The 17,200-nt window shown below is 42.3% G+C and overlaps 1 protein-coding gene across 7 annotated transcripts in view; it reads right to left on the bottom strand.

The window, feature by feature from the left end:
• INPP4B (inositol polyphosphate-4-phosphatase type II B) overlaps nt 1-17,200 on the bottom strand; it is a 709,083-nt gene that overhangs the window by 236,187 nt on the left and 455,696 nt on the right. For 6 of the 7 annotated variants that reach the window (XM_055144517.1, XM_055144520.1, XM_055144516.1 and 3 more), the window contains one exon: nt 13,744-13,823. In XM_055144517.1, coding sequence (XP_055000492.1) covers nt 13,744-13,823 — 80 coding nt within the window. Of the gene's footprint in view, nt 1-13,743; nt 13,824-14,202; nt 14,252-17,200 lie in introns of those variants that run through there. The other variant, XM_055144519.1, reaches the window with a different exon arrangement.

Below are 17,200 nucleotides of genomic sequence, written 5' to 3'. Positions count from 1 at the left end.
AGCAGAATCTTCCTCTACTTTTCCTAGTCAGTGGCAACTTCATTTCTGCCAGAGTCTAGAACAAAATTCTATTTTGTCTATCTCATATATTCACATCCATACTGTCACCAAATCTTATTCATCCTACTGCCAAAATGGTACCAAAATGTGGCCGCTCTTTGCTGCCTCCAAACCACCCTGGTATAAACCACCATTGCTCTTTGCCTGAATTATAGCTAACCTGCCCTTGAGCCTCACCTGGCTTCTAGCAGAAATGCCTCCTCGAGTTCCTTTTTCATGCTCGCTCTCCTTACACATTGTAAGTTATTCATGCCACTCCATGACCAAACTCTGACCACAGAGGCTGGTTTCACTTGGAGGAATGGGTAAAGTAGGTACAGTGGAATTTACTCCTGTACCAGATCATATTACCTCTGGGTCTTCTTTCCTTTGCTCTCTTGAACTGCTTGCTCAGTGCTCGGCTCCTGTACTCCTGTTTGCTTCACGAATGCATCAGAGAAATGACCTCTCAAAAGCCTTAGCAGTGGGGCTCTTCATTTTGTTCCAAGCTGCATGAGCACTTTCAACAACTCTATCATTTCCCAGCTGCTATCTACATGATTATTTTCTCCTTAATTTTTTTTTTTTGTTTAAATGCCAAATTCCTAACGAGGCTGCCACTGGTCGCCCACGAGACTGGAGGAAGTGAATAATAAAAGGTGGAAATCAGAGAGCCTGATCTTTAGATACTCTCCAAAAAAATAATTATTCATGAGGCTGTTGGAGGTTGATGATAGTAACAGTAGTAATGATCATTAAAAAGTATTATTAAGGGCTATGTGAGAGAATATTTAAACTTCATGGCATGCAATTATTTTTCACAAGTTCAGCATCAATTTTATGGATTCCTCTTATGCCCAACTATAGGTGAGAAATTATGGGGACCTTCCAGACTGTTGGCACTGACTTTGTTTCTCTAAGAAACTTCTTAAACTTTGTTCTCTTAAGAACAAGGCAGCCCTGCACACGAAACGGCCCCTCTGCTCCTTAAAGTCTATGATCCTGGAGGGCTGCTAATCACTCTGGGCCCCCAGCGGCTTCGTATAGAAATGCATCTAGACTGTGAACTGAGCTACAACCCCATGCCGCCCTGGGAGGGGAAAGGTTTTTCTCTCTTGTCTGTTTCTTTCGGCAGGGGTGGGTGGCAGCAGCGGTGATGGTGGCACCCACGTGGCGACCACCATCTTCTAGAACCCACTACCCAGAGGTACAAGTTTGCAGTGACATGGTGCACAGGATATCTTAGGATGAGGGTGTTACCGGCATACTCTCCGCCTAGACGAGAGCTGGAGCAGCCGCACACGAAACTGTGAACTGAGTTAAAATATCAGAAATCCAAAACTGAGCGACTGCTGTTGCAGCCGTTTGACCTCATACAGTCTCCATTCTCAGCAATGGGAAACAAATTATCAGGGGGTGTACTGGGGCTCTTGGTGGTGGAACATGTGCACTGGTGAAGGGATGGGGATCTGATCATTGAGTGACTGAGACTTGAACCTGAAAGCTTTGTAACTTTTTTCATGGTGATTCAATAAAAAAAAAAATTAAATTAAAAAAAAAAAAGAACAAGGCAGCCCTAACATCATTTTCATGTAGCACTGTAGCACTATCGTCCCATTGTTCATCAATTTGCTTGAGCGGGCACCAGTAATGTCTCCATTGTGAGACTTGTTGTACTATTTTTGACATATCGAATACGCCATGGGTAGCTTGCCAGGTTCTGCAGTGCAGGCAGGATACTCTCGGTAGCTTGCCGGGCTCTCGGAGAGGGACGGAGGAATCGAACCCACTAAACACATTTTCATGTATAATTAATTAATTAGTTTCTCTAATTTATGGAAACATTATTTCCATGTCTCTCACACCCCACTTCCTGACCTCCTATGAATAAGTCAGGTATAGATACGATCCTCAGCTTCCGGCAATACAATCCTCACGGAGCCTCTTATCATCTGACCTAAATTCTTTATATTTTGGCGTGTCAGGTGATACTCTGCAGTGATCAGGCTTACTTCTGGCTCTCTGCTCAGGGCTTACTCTCCTGTTGGTACTCAGAGAAAAATATGACTCGGGGGATGGAAGAGAAGCATGCAAGGCAAGTGCATTAACCTCTGTGCTATGGCTCTGGCCCTAACTCAGTTCTGAGATGATAACAAGGAAGTAAATACACCAGACTTCCCCCTGAAGCCATGTGCTCTAAAGTCACCCCACAATTCTCACGAGTCTGTTGACTTGGTTTCCAGACCCAGCTACCTTATCGGGTGATCTTCATGGCCATGCTAGCATCTGCATTGCAGCCTCACAGAAAGCTTTAAGGATGGCTATGAAGACGCAGGAGTCAAAAACAGAAGAAATTCGTGTGCTGTTACTTACTCTGGAGTCAGAGCCATAGCACAGTAGGTAAGGTGCTTGCCTTACACATGGCCAACCCAGGTTCAACCCCCGGGCCCCATATGGTCCCTGCATGCCTTGCCAGGCGTGATCCCTGAGCACCTTCAGGAGTGCCTCTACAAGAATATTCTCTATCTCTCCTACAGTTTCAGAACTTCGGGGGTTCTACTCTTAAAGTGAATTCAGAAAAGAAACCCTCCCAATCCCTTGGACATTTGTTAATCTCTTTCCTAAATACAAAGTTCTGTAAGAAAGACATTGGATGGAAAATTTGTAAAGTTTTTATTGAGGAAAGTATACTTAAGGTACAAAAAAAATACATATTTTCTCTCAACAGAAAGCATGTATTGTTATTTCATTTACTGACCTTAACCCTTAAAACAAAAGCACTACTTCTTTTTATGTTGAACTTAAAATAATTTATAAAAGCAATCTGGGCCTATAAAAATTTCACAAAAAATATCACGAAGCCAGTTGTATGTGTTTTATTATTTTCTACCACTGTAACCTTCACATATCCTTCATGATATTGATATATTTTTGAAGTGAACTAGGCAGGAGACATAACATCACGCAAATATTACTTGCTTCCAGCACAAACTGAGGGTTCAAGGAATGAATAGAACAAGATGAGAGAAAGACTAGGTAATTTTTGTTTGTTTGGGGACCATACCCAGTCATGCTCAGGGTTTACTCCTTGCTCTGCTCAGGGATCACTTCTGGTGTGCTCAGGGGACCGTAAGTGATGCCAGGGATTGAACCCAGATCATCTATGTGTAAGGCAAGCACCCTATGCACTTTACTATCACTCAAGACCCCTACTACTCAATATTTTTTAATTGAGTTTATTTTCTTAAAATGTGGCTTATGAACCCATAACTTAAGCTCAGGCCACACAAATAGTTTTCTTACCAGTTTTAGACAGCTAGAAAAATTCAAGCAAAGTAATTAGCTCCTGGGGACAGTAATGGACCTCTAAGATTCTCTGATACTTTAATCACAGGTCTATCCTTAAGGTATTTTAAAGTATATCCCCTGGTCACAGAAGCAGTTAGTTTTTACAAGTATTAGGTGTACGTGTCCATCGATAAGAAATTTGCCATTGGTTGGAAGTTTGCTCAACAAAGAAGCAAATCCAGGAATCCTTGGAGACTGTTACTCTTATTTACTGTGTAACTCCATGGAAAATCTTCAATTTGATTCTAGATAAGAGAAAAATAATCCCCAATACACAGCATTTCTAAGTTTAGGATCAAACTTTGAAAACTTCTTGGTATTAGAGCAACTGTATCAGAAAGATGTTAGGGAAGGTTAAAAAAAAACTGAAATAAAGTAATGCTCTAGTCTTTGGTGGATGACTGAGGGTTAAGCCAAGATTATTATAACATCTTAAATTCTTTGTTACCAAACAATTTTTATATCAAATTCAAAAGAAATGTGCTTGTTTACTTTCCAATTTATATGTGTGAACACCAGAAAGAAGTAAGATTCAACATGTATCTACAAGTAAATTTTGTCATTTCATTTGCATTTAATAATGTAATATATATCCCAAAACACCTAGGTCACATCTGTATCTAAAATTTTTATTAATTTTAATAACTTATCTTCCAGGCAATAAGGCAACATCATTCAATAATGTACCTAACTCACCAGTGCCACATTCTGTTATACAAAATAAGAATCCCTATCTAATATTTCCTATCCAAGCAATTGAGCTCAAGTCCATTGATTAGGGAATCCTATGAAGAATGCATCTAAGTAATTAGCATACTCCTATGTTAGATGTATTTTTGGTACTAAAAGTAAAAAATGGAGCAAAAGATTTGCTTGCATTCTTCATTTTATTCATTTACTCTACCTCTTACTAGTCTTGATTTCATCTTTACCTCACTCCTTAATGTATTCTATCATACTGTTGTGTATACTGTCTTTGCTTCCCTGAATTCAATATTAAATAGCAGTACCCTTTTTCCTGATGCAATTCTATTACTAAGTATTATCACAAACCATATTCCAAAGACCGTTTTGGGATGGCATGGCCATGCTTGTCTCAGAATGAGAGATATCAGAGAATCTCAATGGATTAGGGTAAGACACACTACAGGCTGGAACGTACTACCAGAGTGACCACTGTGTCTTGAGGCAGGTCACATCTACATTCCCACAGGGCCAGTATCTCCATACCAGGTCGCTTATTGAATATGAAGTAGACGCGACAAAATGTAAATAAAGCCAGCCTCACCAGAAACAGTTTTAAAAGAAAGACCACCTTGATGTCATTAATCCTCATAGCTAGAGCAGGACTGGAGGGATCTAACTTGTCTCTTTGGGCACAGTCCAAATGCAAAATAATAGCTCAACGGTCCTTCGGTCATCGGCGATCGAGGAGTGAAATGATGACATGGTGAGGGATGATGACCACAGTTTCTCACTGATGTGTCTGGAGACTGTGACCTCTCAGTGACTGCACATGGAGAAATCATGCCCTGAATGAATAAGACTTGTTATTTGGGCAGGTGATGCCATAAATGTTGGGGGCAAATGGTAGTAAAGAGTGAGACAGCAGCATGGGAAGGTCCCACATTACGCAGACTCACACACACAAACACGTCTGTGCTCAATAGCAGGCTGAGGTTGGTACCAAGCTACAGACCCTGAGACAAGAGGGTCCTGGGGAAATACAGGACTCCGATTCCACCTTTAGACAAGGTTCCGTGTGCATAAGTCACTGCAAACCAGGGAGGAAGTCCTGCTCGGCTGCAAGGGAGGGGTGTGTGGGCAGAGGTGACGGTGAAAAAGCAAACATATTAGCTCGCATAGCTTGGCTAAGGGTTTGCATCATAAAAGCTGCAGCCAGGCATATTTGTGTTCTCGGGGGCCTGGGCCTGGGCCAGACAAAGTATCAAATATATAAGCACAAACGGAACATAATCAGATGAGGATTCTCAGGAGGAGGAGTTGAAAACGATGCTAAGGTGTCTGGTGTAGGCAGTGTGTAAGCGAGCTTCAGTCCTTCGCTTAATCAAAATGGGAAAGTCCTTAAAATAGCTTTCAGGGGGAGCCCTAAATTAAGTTTTGTGATTATAGTTGCATGGAAAAAGAAGTATGTGTCCACTGAGCCACGCTGGCGCGGTACTACCAATAAAAGACACAGCAGGCAAAGGAGGAGGTGGAATGTATCCTACAGGTTCTTTCTGTACAATGTAGAAATTTCACAGCTGGGCATGTACATGGGCCCTGCCCCGGCCTGAGAACAGGGAATTGGGGAGAGGGAGAGATCGTGGATGGGTTATGCATGTGTCCGGGGGAAACCTGCCCAGTGCATGGGGCAGAGGGAAGGTGTAAGAGGGAAGGGATCAGTCAGCGTGAAGACCATACGCCAGCCTGGAGAGGCGTGCAGTGCATTAGTGCATCTATTTGGGGGTAGAGGGGCAAGGGGATGGAGGAGCTGATACAGATATGGACAGAGGCATTCTGATCTCTTTGGAAAATGCTGAGGTTCCCGTCTTTCTAAGTTAATGTTTTTTAAACAACAAGTTTCTTGGAACAGAGTGTCAATAGGATGTTAGCAGGTTAGCTGAATGAAGACAGCTTCTGTGTTCAAATTTGTTCGGGAAATGCTGGAGGTGTCACCTGTCCTCTGAGACACCCAAAGACGTGTAGGACGGAAGGGTGGGTGAGGGTAGGACTCTACGGGAAGTTTTGGCAAGTCCTGCAGCCAAGGCCTGTCACATCACTGCCTTTCCCTTTGACCATGGTCATAAATTTAATTCCAAAACTGTTCAAGAGTTTGGGTTCATTTATTTAAGAACACATAGTAACAATGAAAGGGGTACAGGTGTGTCCCAAAAAATGCTACTTTGAAAGAGCAGGTGGAAGTGTGTTCAGCAAGGCAGAAACATGAGACATTCGTCATGAAAGTGACTTTGGGAAATATGAGCAAGTCCCATGCAAAATTTTCAGGTCAGTTATAATTCCTCTTAGACCTAATCATTTCTGCAAATTATCTTCAAAGCTAAATTAGCTCTCAAACTTCTTAAGCAGGTAGGTCTTTGTGTACAGATATTAGCTTTGTGTGATTTGCATTTTAAAAGAGGCAAGATTTCAGGCGTCCCTATACAAATGGAGGAGCTATTGAAGTGTACTCTGAGTATGTGCTGTTCCTTGGTGCCTGCAAACTCTAATTTGCAATCGGCCCAATAAGAAGCATCCTTTGAATAATGAAGACCGAGAAAGTGCTAATTGGCTTCCTTGGTCATACCTACCGCCTCATGAAAATGGATTAGGAACACAACAAAAAAAATGCATATTATATTACTGCAGAGCCATTTAAATCATAAATAAAAGGTGGTCTGCGGTTGAATGAAAAGGAAAATAATAATACCGAGCATAAAAATAATTCTAGTACCTCGGGATAAGCATGATAAACACCTGCTTTGCATTGGATGCCACTGAAGATTGGTTGCGTTTTATACAGGATGTATAATCCCTGCCTGAAAATAACATTTGGGACTACAGGAAGCCAGCCAATAAAAGAAAATATAATCCAAAGGCTAGCTACCACTGACATGTAGAAAGTGACATGAGTACTTCCTACATGTCAGCCAGTGCTGCAATCACTTCACATAGTAATTCACAACTACCCCAGCGAGGGGTTGCCCTGGCACCCCCAAGTCCCAGGTGAGCACCCTGGGTCTCACTCAGAGTGTCAGCATCCTCTGGGCTCCGGGACTTAAGTCACACGTTGCTTCCGCTTCTCCCCTGCAGCTCTAATTTGTGCATTCTCTACTTTGACGATAACTTGACAGAACTCCAACAGCTATTACTGCAACGTGGCTTTTGTCGGACCCTTTGGGTAACTTGAGGCCACTGCGTCCTTAGAGGACATTCACACAATTACATAAAAGAATATAATCACTTTGGAAGCAAGTGCCTTTACTGTGCGTTTAACGTCTGCCTCCGTTCTCACAGAGCCTGCTGAGGAACGCCCCCCAAATTCACGCCCGGAGACAGTGTGTGATATATCCCACAATAAAGTGCGCAGAACTTTAAAAGCAATGGAGGCATTAGGCGGCCTGTATAAATCTCTGTCCTGATTTCAATACTATACTGCTCAAGTTTTAAGTAAAAAAAAAAAAAAAAAATTCTTCCTCCCAGCTCTATTGGAATGCTGCCTGTTTCCAGCAAACTGCTCTCCATATGCCTCTAGCTGCCACCTGGTTAGGAGCCAAATCTGATGTCAGAATGATTAAAAGGAGAACACACAGCTTCAGAAAAGCACCATCCTCAGACATCACCAAAATCTGATGTCTAGATTATAGGTTCAATCAAGCCCTGTGCCACTGACTAATTTAGATAATGATGAGCGTCCCATTTTGAAGAAGAACTTGACTGGACTAAACAAGACAACGGGGCCAAAGATGAGGGCATGACCCAGAGAATGATCAAATTTCAGGCAGGAAACAAGGAGAACTCTACAACATTTTTCTCTACCGTGAGGTAGCGCCTGGGATTTCATTGCCGTGAGTCTCTGCCCAGAACCACCCAGAGAGGAACAGATGTGAAGGAGATCAGACAATGAGCTGGGGTGACAGCAGGTGACAGATCTGGGACCTGAACCCGCTGCATGATGCTCCTTCAGGAGGAAGCAAGGAGAGAAGATCAGACGGAGGAGCCGGTTTCAAGAGCAATCACGGGGAAAGGGTGGAATTAAGCCACACAGGAGGTCTGGGACCGTGGTGAGGACAAAATGGGAATGTGTTTCGGGGCTGGAGAGGCAGTTTGGCACGTAAGGCACTTGCTTTGCATGTGGCTGACCGTGGTTTGACCCCCCCATATGGCGGCCCCGCTCTGTCAGGTGAACCCTCAGCACAGAGCCAGGGGTAAGCCCTGGGCATGGCTAGCTGTGCCCCGCCCCATGCCCCCACTCCACCCCACACTTCTAGCAGACTTGTCTGAAACTAGAGGAAGTACGTGCTGCCGTTTGAGTTGAAAGCTACGGGTGCTGAAGAGGCCCCAGAGTCGAAGGGCAAAGGTCCCTCCTTTAATTCAAAGGTTTCAAAAATGTAAGTTTCCTGGGCAATCCTAGAGAGCAAGAGCATTTCTTCATCATTCCTCTCCCTTCCCATCTACGTGACCTGAGGGACACCCGAAGGCTGCCCTTCACCTTCCAAATGGGCACAGCAGGAACGAGGCCAGCCTCCTGCAGGGAGACAGGGCAGGCCCCAGTGTGCCTGCGCCCCTCACTGTATGGCTTCTGGCCTGCTCACATCCGAGCCAGAAATGCACAGTGCTCTTCTACATGGCTTGAAGGGTCCACAATGTGCTAAATGGTGAGCACATTTGATGCCAACGAAGCAACTCAGTTATGATTTTGCCCTCCATCCTCATCCTCTGTACCTTCTCCTGGTGCACTCACGGATGCGGACTTCAATTTGGAGGGTCAGGGGCCTCCAAGCAGCATTCAGGGAGCCCCGAGACCACTCATGGTGATACTCGGCCCACTGTGTGGGCCCGACAGTTCCTGCTTAGGCCTGAGGCAGGGGTGCTTGCAGACACTGCAATGACAGGGGCCCCAGGGACCCGGAAAACTCATGCTCCAGGCCCTTTGGGCATCTTTCTGGCCTCTACCATTTTGTTTTAGAATAAATAATAAATATGTGATCATGTCTCAGTGAAGTCTTTGGCCACCAATATCTACTGCCCTTATTTGATACAGAAAACATTCTAGACAACTAGAAGAATTAGCAATCTGAGAACATTCAAATGTTCTGCTAGTTGATAATCCTAATTCTGATAGCAAACAAAAATCAACAAAAATCGTTTTATTGCTTTGGTTACTCCTTCTTTGTATTTGCTTGGTGGCCATATGCAGTGCTGCTCAGGACTAACTCCTGGCTCCATGCCCAGGATCTCTCCTGCCAACGCCTGGGGCACCTTATGTGGTCCTGGGGATTAGGCCAGAGTGCAGCTCATGCAAAGCAAGTGTCTGGCCCCTGTACTATGTATCCAACACTGAAAAAACTGTAAATGCAGTCAAAGAGCACATAACTACGAAGATGCTATGATGTGACATTTTTAATCATCTTTACAGGTCAAGCAGATATTGGTTTTAAAAATCTGTAGTTATGAAAGAATTCACCATGCTCACATTTTCAAGGATAGATCTAAAGCTTACAGTAATTATTAGACTTATATAATAATGTTTACATGCAGAAAAAAGAGTAGTGGAAAGAAATGAAAACTGATAAGGTTTTATTCCATGGGAAATGAAAAAGAAATGTGTCCTTAAAGCTCTATTGTCAATTTGCAGCTGAGTTTCCCAAAGTGGGGATCCAGAGGGGGCAGTAGTAACCTCAGATACTACTGGGTGCCTGGGTGCTGGGGAGGGGGTGCGGGGTGGGAAGGCACGGGCAGGGGTGGGGGTGGGGCATTGAAAGGGTGAGGGTGGAACTTTTTGTTTCTTCACTTAAGGTGGGGAAAAGCTAGTGTGATTTCCTTTTTCTGAAAAGGGGATGGAAAGTCAAATCAATCTGATTGGTTGCTTACCTCTAACTCATCCTACAATTCCACAAAGGAATGGTTTTGCCCCACAACTCTGTGGCCAGCAAAATATGCCTGGACTTCCAACCTCTAAGATACTACAACAAGAACAACTTGGTATCTCGCTGAGAACAGCAAGAGCATGCCTTGGGGAGATGAAAGCAAAATAGTAGTATTTTCGTATATGTTATTGTTGTTGCTCCTTTTTCTTTTTTTAAGAAACAAGAGGTGTGTGTGTGTATGTGTGTGTATGTGAGAGAGAGAGAGAGATTCCTTTTAATGACTAAATTCTTACACATTTACATTCAAGAAAATGTTTCACTTTCTCTTTGATAAACTGCTATAAGTGACTATCAAATTTGGGGAGGTTATGTGTAGAAGTTTATGGGGAAAATAGAATACTTGCATAGATAAACTGAAAGAGTCTGTGACAAGGTAAAGTGACTGACAAGAAATTGTGTGTGAATTCTAAGAAAGTTTTTCAGCTTTTCCAGCAGAATACACGCATTCTCTCACTATCAGCGAGGTTACATGTCCCAGATACATTCTAATGCTAAGGCTCAGACTGCATCATATTCAAATTAGGTAGATTTCTAACTTACTCAGATTCCACTTAGAAATAATGGAGTTAGGCCCACATTTAACGTTCATAAAAATGGAAGGAAGTCATCAACATGAATCAGAATTCTAACAATTATTAACTTTATAGTATGTTGCTGACATATATTTGTATTTATATGTTTATATATAATTGAATTTCAAGCTAAAGCTTTCAGAAAATAATAATTGAGATATTCCTTAAAACCCTTTAGGGAAAAAAATGTAAAACATAGAAGGAAATAATGACAGGAAAATGAAAATGAGGCAAGCCCTGGGGTCAGATCACACTGAATTCTAACCCTGTCTGTCCCATCGGCAATTGTGGCATCTAAAACCAGTTATGGTAGATGGGATGCAGCTGCCATACAACTCATGATAACACATGAGAAGCATCTGGCATTTCGCTGCATGCTAGATTCTACTAAAAGAAGAGACTTGTGGTTCACAGTTCTCTTAGTAACATCAACTTCAGAGCTGTAACTTTGCTGTCTTATAAACATTTCCTACAGGACCCATTATTTTAATCAGTAACACATGAAAAATGGTTAGTGAATACCTGCTGAATCAATGGACACAGATGAATACGGAGTAAACCCTGAATTGCATGGCAAGAGGAACAGAGCAGAGACATTCTCCGGACCCTTCTACCTGCCTCCCCTCGACAAGGAAGAATTCCCTAGGAGGTACTCACTCACCCCTCCACCTTCTTTCTGCCTTGGCTTCAAGAGCATAGTCAAATGTCCCCTGACTGCTGATCCCATCCCAGAGACAGATCAAACTTCTCCATTCTCTTATGATATCATAAGACAGCTTTGTGATGTTCCTGAATTCCGCAGGTACAACTCTGAGAGAGACCCAGGTCTGGTTGAGAGGCCAATGACTGCCATGCTGGTGGGCAATAAAGCTGGTTTAGGTCCCGAAAATGCCATCATTCTGGGTGACACAAGATTCCAGTCTTCACTTCCCTACCCTACTAGGCTCATTCCCTCTCCCATCCATCTGGGCTAAGCTTTCTAATTTCTCCACAGTGTGCTGATGCTTCTTTGTTCTCTGCCTACCAGGAGAAGCCTGAAGCATCCACAGGGAGGAAAATAAGAACATGAGACTCTGGACCGGAAGCCCATCGCTGGGGGGAGGTGATGGATGACACACCCCAGTGGGTTCTGTTTCTTCCTTGTCAAAAGAGACAAGCAGTAGGCTGTTTAGTGCTCAGGCTATAGTCAGAAATGAGTGGCTTCGCACCCTGATTTTCCCACTTAAGAGCATTGGGACTTGGTATAAATTACAAACCTTTCTATAGCTCCATTTCTTAATTTATAAAATAGAAAAGTCATAACATAGTTTAATTTGATACAAGTTAATGCAAAAATATCTAATATCATTGAGCATAAATCATGTATTATAAGAATATTCAGTGTATTCCATGCCTACCTATTATAATTTTCTATACAAGAAAATTAATTTATTTACATTATAGAGTGCATGTTAGGAACATATATATACACATAGATATACATATATACACTATATAATATCACAATGAGTTAAGAATACAAAAACAAAATACGATTTATATTTAAAAGAAGTCAGAGTAAATAGAAACTGTCAATGTAAAACAATTAAACAAAGTGAATGATCTCTAAAGAAAAATGGATAAATACTGAAGAACAACAGCAAGACCTATGGGGATGTTGGAATACTCTAATGGAAATTTAGTACCTAAGCAATTAAAAATGCATATGAGTCACTGTCTTAACTGGGGACATTTCCCCAATATGACAACTACAACAACTTCAAAACAGTACGAAAGCATTTCATGAAGTGTGATGGAAGCCTAAAAATTGGATGCACACTTAACATTTTTTGTGGGGGGAAAATAAGCTTGGAATTTCGTCTTTAAAAAAATCTGAGTTCAAACCACATTTGGCACAGTAGGTGACGGTGTTCCATGCTCACATGTTCTAGAGTCTGAATGATCTCAAAAGGACTCAATTGCAGAAATTTCTACGATTTGTACAATTCTCAATTGTAGAAGTTTTGCACCAAAGAATGGTGCTGATCTACTTCAAAGAAACCTGATCATTCAGATACTGTAAAAGAGAATTATTAGAAGGCCAGGGAGACAGTGCAGGGGGCGGGAACTTGCCTTCCTTGCATGTAGCCAACCTGGGTTCCATCCTAGGGCCGGACAGGGTCCCATGAACCGCCCCCCTACCCCTACCCCGCCGAAGTGACCACTGACTGCAGAGGCAGGAGTAAGCCCCAAGCTCAGGTAGGTGTGACCCCCAAAACATAACACTAAAATAACTAAAAGGAATAAGTGGACTATAGGATGACTGATCGGCATTGATCTGGAGAGATAGTTCAAGGGCTGAGCATTTGTCTTGCATTCCAGAGACCTGGGTGTGATCATCAGCACTTCTGAGAATGACCCCCAAGCTTAGGGCTGCACGTAGCACCCCCCAAGCACCACTTGAAACAGCTCCCAAAGTCAGGTTTTATCAGAGCAACAGAGAACTTAAAAACATCTCTCAACCAGTACTACCAAACTATAGAGTCCAAAGCAAAAAAGCTGAGCTGGGGTAAAAATCAATATGAAAAGGATATTCAGAGACTTTTTGTAGACTACTGTGATCTTCAGCATAAAAAGTTTGCATTTGTGTTCCACGTTAACTAAGCTCTACTGCCTCTATTCACAGGAGCCTGTCTTCAGGAGCACCTTATGTTTATTAATACTGAAACAAGCTATGCTCAAGAGAGCAATCAGTAAAAGGCTATGATGGATGATAACCTTCAACGCGATATCTAACACACATTTCAAACCTAGAAACTTACTTGATTTACAAAGCAACATTTTGATAAGTAGCAGAAAATATTAATAGCATGCTCATCATTTCTGTTTGTTTTCCTACTTCAAAGACATTTAATAATCTTAAAGATAATGTAACAATTACTGGTTTACCCTACTAGAGCCTCTGGAATCTGAAACACGGGTTTGAATGCAAGCTTGAATCATTTACAGTAACTTGCTGCAACGGACAATGTAAGTTATTGGAGAGTCACCACATCAGAGCATCCACAGAAATGGTGGATTTCAGCCCCCCGCCCCAAAACAGCAAATGTCACAGGCAGTTAGCTTTGTGCCATGGTCTGCAGACGAACACCCACCTGAGGTTCAGAGCCAGAAGTTGATCCTTGGACTTCAGCAGTTCCCCCACTTTAAAACTGGCACAGCCCAGGAAACTTCGCTGTAAACCAGAGAGAAAGAATGGTTTCGTTAACTCCTGAGATTCTTAACATATCTGCTGCCATGCCAATCACAGAGAATTAGTCTTTAGAAGAATAAAACATTACATCTATTAAGCTGGACGCTGGTAAGATTTCCCTGAAAGAGATCTAATTGTCAGTACCATAGCCACCTCACGGTGCTGAGGTTCAGTTGTCCCGGTGCTGTGAAGTTGGAGAAGGGACAAATGCCTCCTTTCCGTTCAAAAAAGAGGAGAGACCCGGAGCCAGGAAGATAACAGGATGGGAAACACAGAAGTTAGGGTTCTGCTGTGAACTGATTTCCCTCCCCGTAGGAAAAGTGTGGTGAAAAAGAAAGGATGAGAAACTTTCAATATTTACCAAAGCTCTGATTGTTCTTATTAGAATTCTTCAAGTCACTGGCAGCAACAACTTTGTATTCCAGATCTGAGCAAATCTGTTAGTTGGAGCTATTTTTATGTGGGACTCTCAAGAAGTTATAAATAGAAATGCTGTATTTCTCCCCATCACAGCAATGTTGAAAAGCATTTGTTTCCTTTGTTATTTCTATACTAACATGGGACAATTTCATCCAATACACACAAAAGAATGGTATTTATCCAGTTACATTTCTAAAATTGCTTTTTAAGCCTATTACACTGAGTATTGACTATCTATGTATATCAACTTTCTATGTTCTTAGACTTATAATGTAAAAAATAAATAAATAAAAATAAACTGGCTTTCCTTTTTCCAGGATAAAAATCCATCATTTCTTTTAAACATTCCTGGTTACTTCTAAGAGTCATGAGATTATAATATACGATAAATATAATTACTCATCCTTTTCTTGAGCTTAGAGATAAACATGAGACTATCAAACATTTACTATTACTTATGGCATTACTGCCTAACACTTGGTCCTAACCAACAAGAAGTCAATACTGCAACTTCTAGAATATTCTCTCTTCATAGGTCTAGCCAGGCTAAACTATGATAAGAGATTGGACTTAAAGAGTCTGGAACAATTAAACCTTTTCAGAGTTAAGAAGGCACATATTGTGTATATAAAAGACTCTGTATACAGGCTGTTGGAAAGAAAACCTTCAGAGTGGAATTTTCCTTAGTTTCCAAAAATCTGACTTGAAATAACTTATTCAAATGGATTATAGACAAACTTATACACCATGGGATACATACCAGTTCCAAGGTTGGAGATGACAGTATATCATAGCAAGGATGCACTACTTAACTAACAATCTTAGAGTTGCTTTAAACACCCTGGCAAGAAGCATATGACATCAAACTACCAGGTGTAGAATGTTTTGTGAAAATAAAGGACTGATGAAAATAAGCTCTGATAAATTGAGATTGAGGGAGAGATAGAAAAAAAAAGTCCAAGAGCTAGAGAAACAGCATGTAGAAACTTGGGGTGAGTTTTTAACAGGTGGAGGGAGGAGCCTTGGAGATAGAGAACTGAACAAAAGTATTTGCATCACTTCATCAGAGACACTCGCCATACATCCTGGCATAAAGAAGAACCTCCCCCAACCCTCTGCCTTTGAAGGTCAGAGATAGAACAGCAGGGAGAGTACTTATCTCATACACAGATAACTGGGTTTGATCCCCAGAGCACCATTGAGAGTGATCCCTGAGCACAGAACCTGGAGTAAGCTCTAAGAAATGAAAAGTGTGGCCCTCCCCTTAATAATGATAATATTGATTATAAGGAATACCCCTTTCTGACAGAATATATCTCTAATAAGCAATATATCTATGTCTGATCCAATCTTTTTCTATTAATATTTATTACCATCAGACATATTACATACTTAAGTGCTTCCTCTATCCCTCCCACAGTTTTAAGGCTTGAGTCAGTTGCTTGTGAAGTTCCATTCCATTTTTTTTCTGATAAACGTACACTGCTTTGTACACAACAGGCAGGCAATATTTATGGCAATGAATGGCAGAAACACTTCCAAGTCTGTTGTCCTACCAGGTCCAGAAGAAACACTCTTTCCTCAATGTAAACTACGCAATCACTGACACAGGCAAAGCAGTTTTAGCAGGAAGATTTTGACTGTGGTAGTCAATTTCACATTCTGTACTTTTTAAAGGAAGTGTCCATTTAAACCACAGAACTTTAATCAATAATTAGTTGAAAAGAAAAGAAAAGAAAAGAAAAAAAAGAAAAGAAAAGAAAAGAAAAGAAAAAAAAGAAAAGAAAAGAAAAGAGAAAAGAAAAGAAAAAAGAGTAGGTAAGCCACTTGCCTTGCATACAGCCAACCCGAGTTTGATCCCAAGACCACATATAATTCTCCAATCCCAGACAGGTGTGATGTCTTCCTGAGCAGCAGGAAGCCAGGAGTAAGTCCTCAGCAAGTCAGTATGGCCCCCAGACAATAAATATATATTTCCTCCTCACTTCTCCTTTCTGGATAACCAGCGTTTTCCATACCAGCAATGCACAGGAGTCACTCCTCGCTCTCTGCTCAGGAATTGCTCCTGGCCATGCCCGTGGGGTCATATGGGCTGCCCAGGAATTGAAACCTGCTATACTACCTCTTATACTGTGCTGGAGCGCTAGCACAGCGGGTAGGGAGTTTGCCTTGCATGCGGCCGACCCGGGTTTGATTCCTCCATCCCTCTCGGAGAGCCCGGCAAGCTACCGAGAGTACCCCGCCTGCATGGCAGAGTCTGGCAAGCTCCCCATGGCATATTCGATATGCCAAAAACAGTAACAACAAGTCTCACAATGGAGACATGACTGGTGCCTGCTCGAGCAAACCTATGACCAACGGGATGACAGTGCTGCAGTGCATTCTACCACCCCAGCCCTGATAGTCAAGCTTTCTAACTTAAAGTCCCATTCCCCCGATCCTCACCAACAAAAAAGGACTGATCAGAAATTTCACAATACTTCTCCCCACAAACATACATTTTCAAATGAATTTTTTTTTTGCCTTTTGGTTTGGGGAAGGCATAGATCAATCGAACAAACTAAATATGTAAAGAATGCCATTGCGAGCTGCATAGCAAGCACGACAGTGAATGAGCAAATGGTCCAGACTGGAATGTGGCAAGGAGAGACAGGTGAAGCGCCTATTTCGGAAAAGACACAGATGCACTGAGGGCACAGCTGCAAGGAGAGTTTGGGACTGGAGTCGCCGCACGGCTCTGTTGTCCCTGTGATCGTTGTGGAAGCCACACCAAGGCAGCCGGCAGCTGCCACAGAGGCACTGTGGTGAGCTGGCTGCACCCCGCCTGGCCCCACGCCAAGGGCCAAACCCACGCAGCCGTCTCTGCCATCACAGCAGTCGGCCACGTGCTGAATCTCAGAAGGAGGAGAAGCCAATTTGCAGCAATAATAAACACAACC

Source organism: Sorex araneus, chromosome 7 (genome assembly GCF_027595985.1).
Source record: "Sorex araneus isolate mSorAra2 chromosome 7, mSorAra2.pri, whole genome shotgun sequence".
Taxonomy (NCBI): domain Eukaryota; kingdom Metazoa; phylum Chordata; class Mammalia; order Eulipotyphla; family Soricidae; genus Sorex; species Sorex araneus.
The sequence above is the reverse complement of the archived record's forward strand: the minus strand, read 5'-3'. Positions and strand labels throughout refer to the sequence as shown.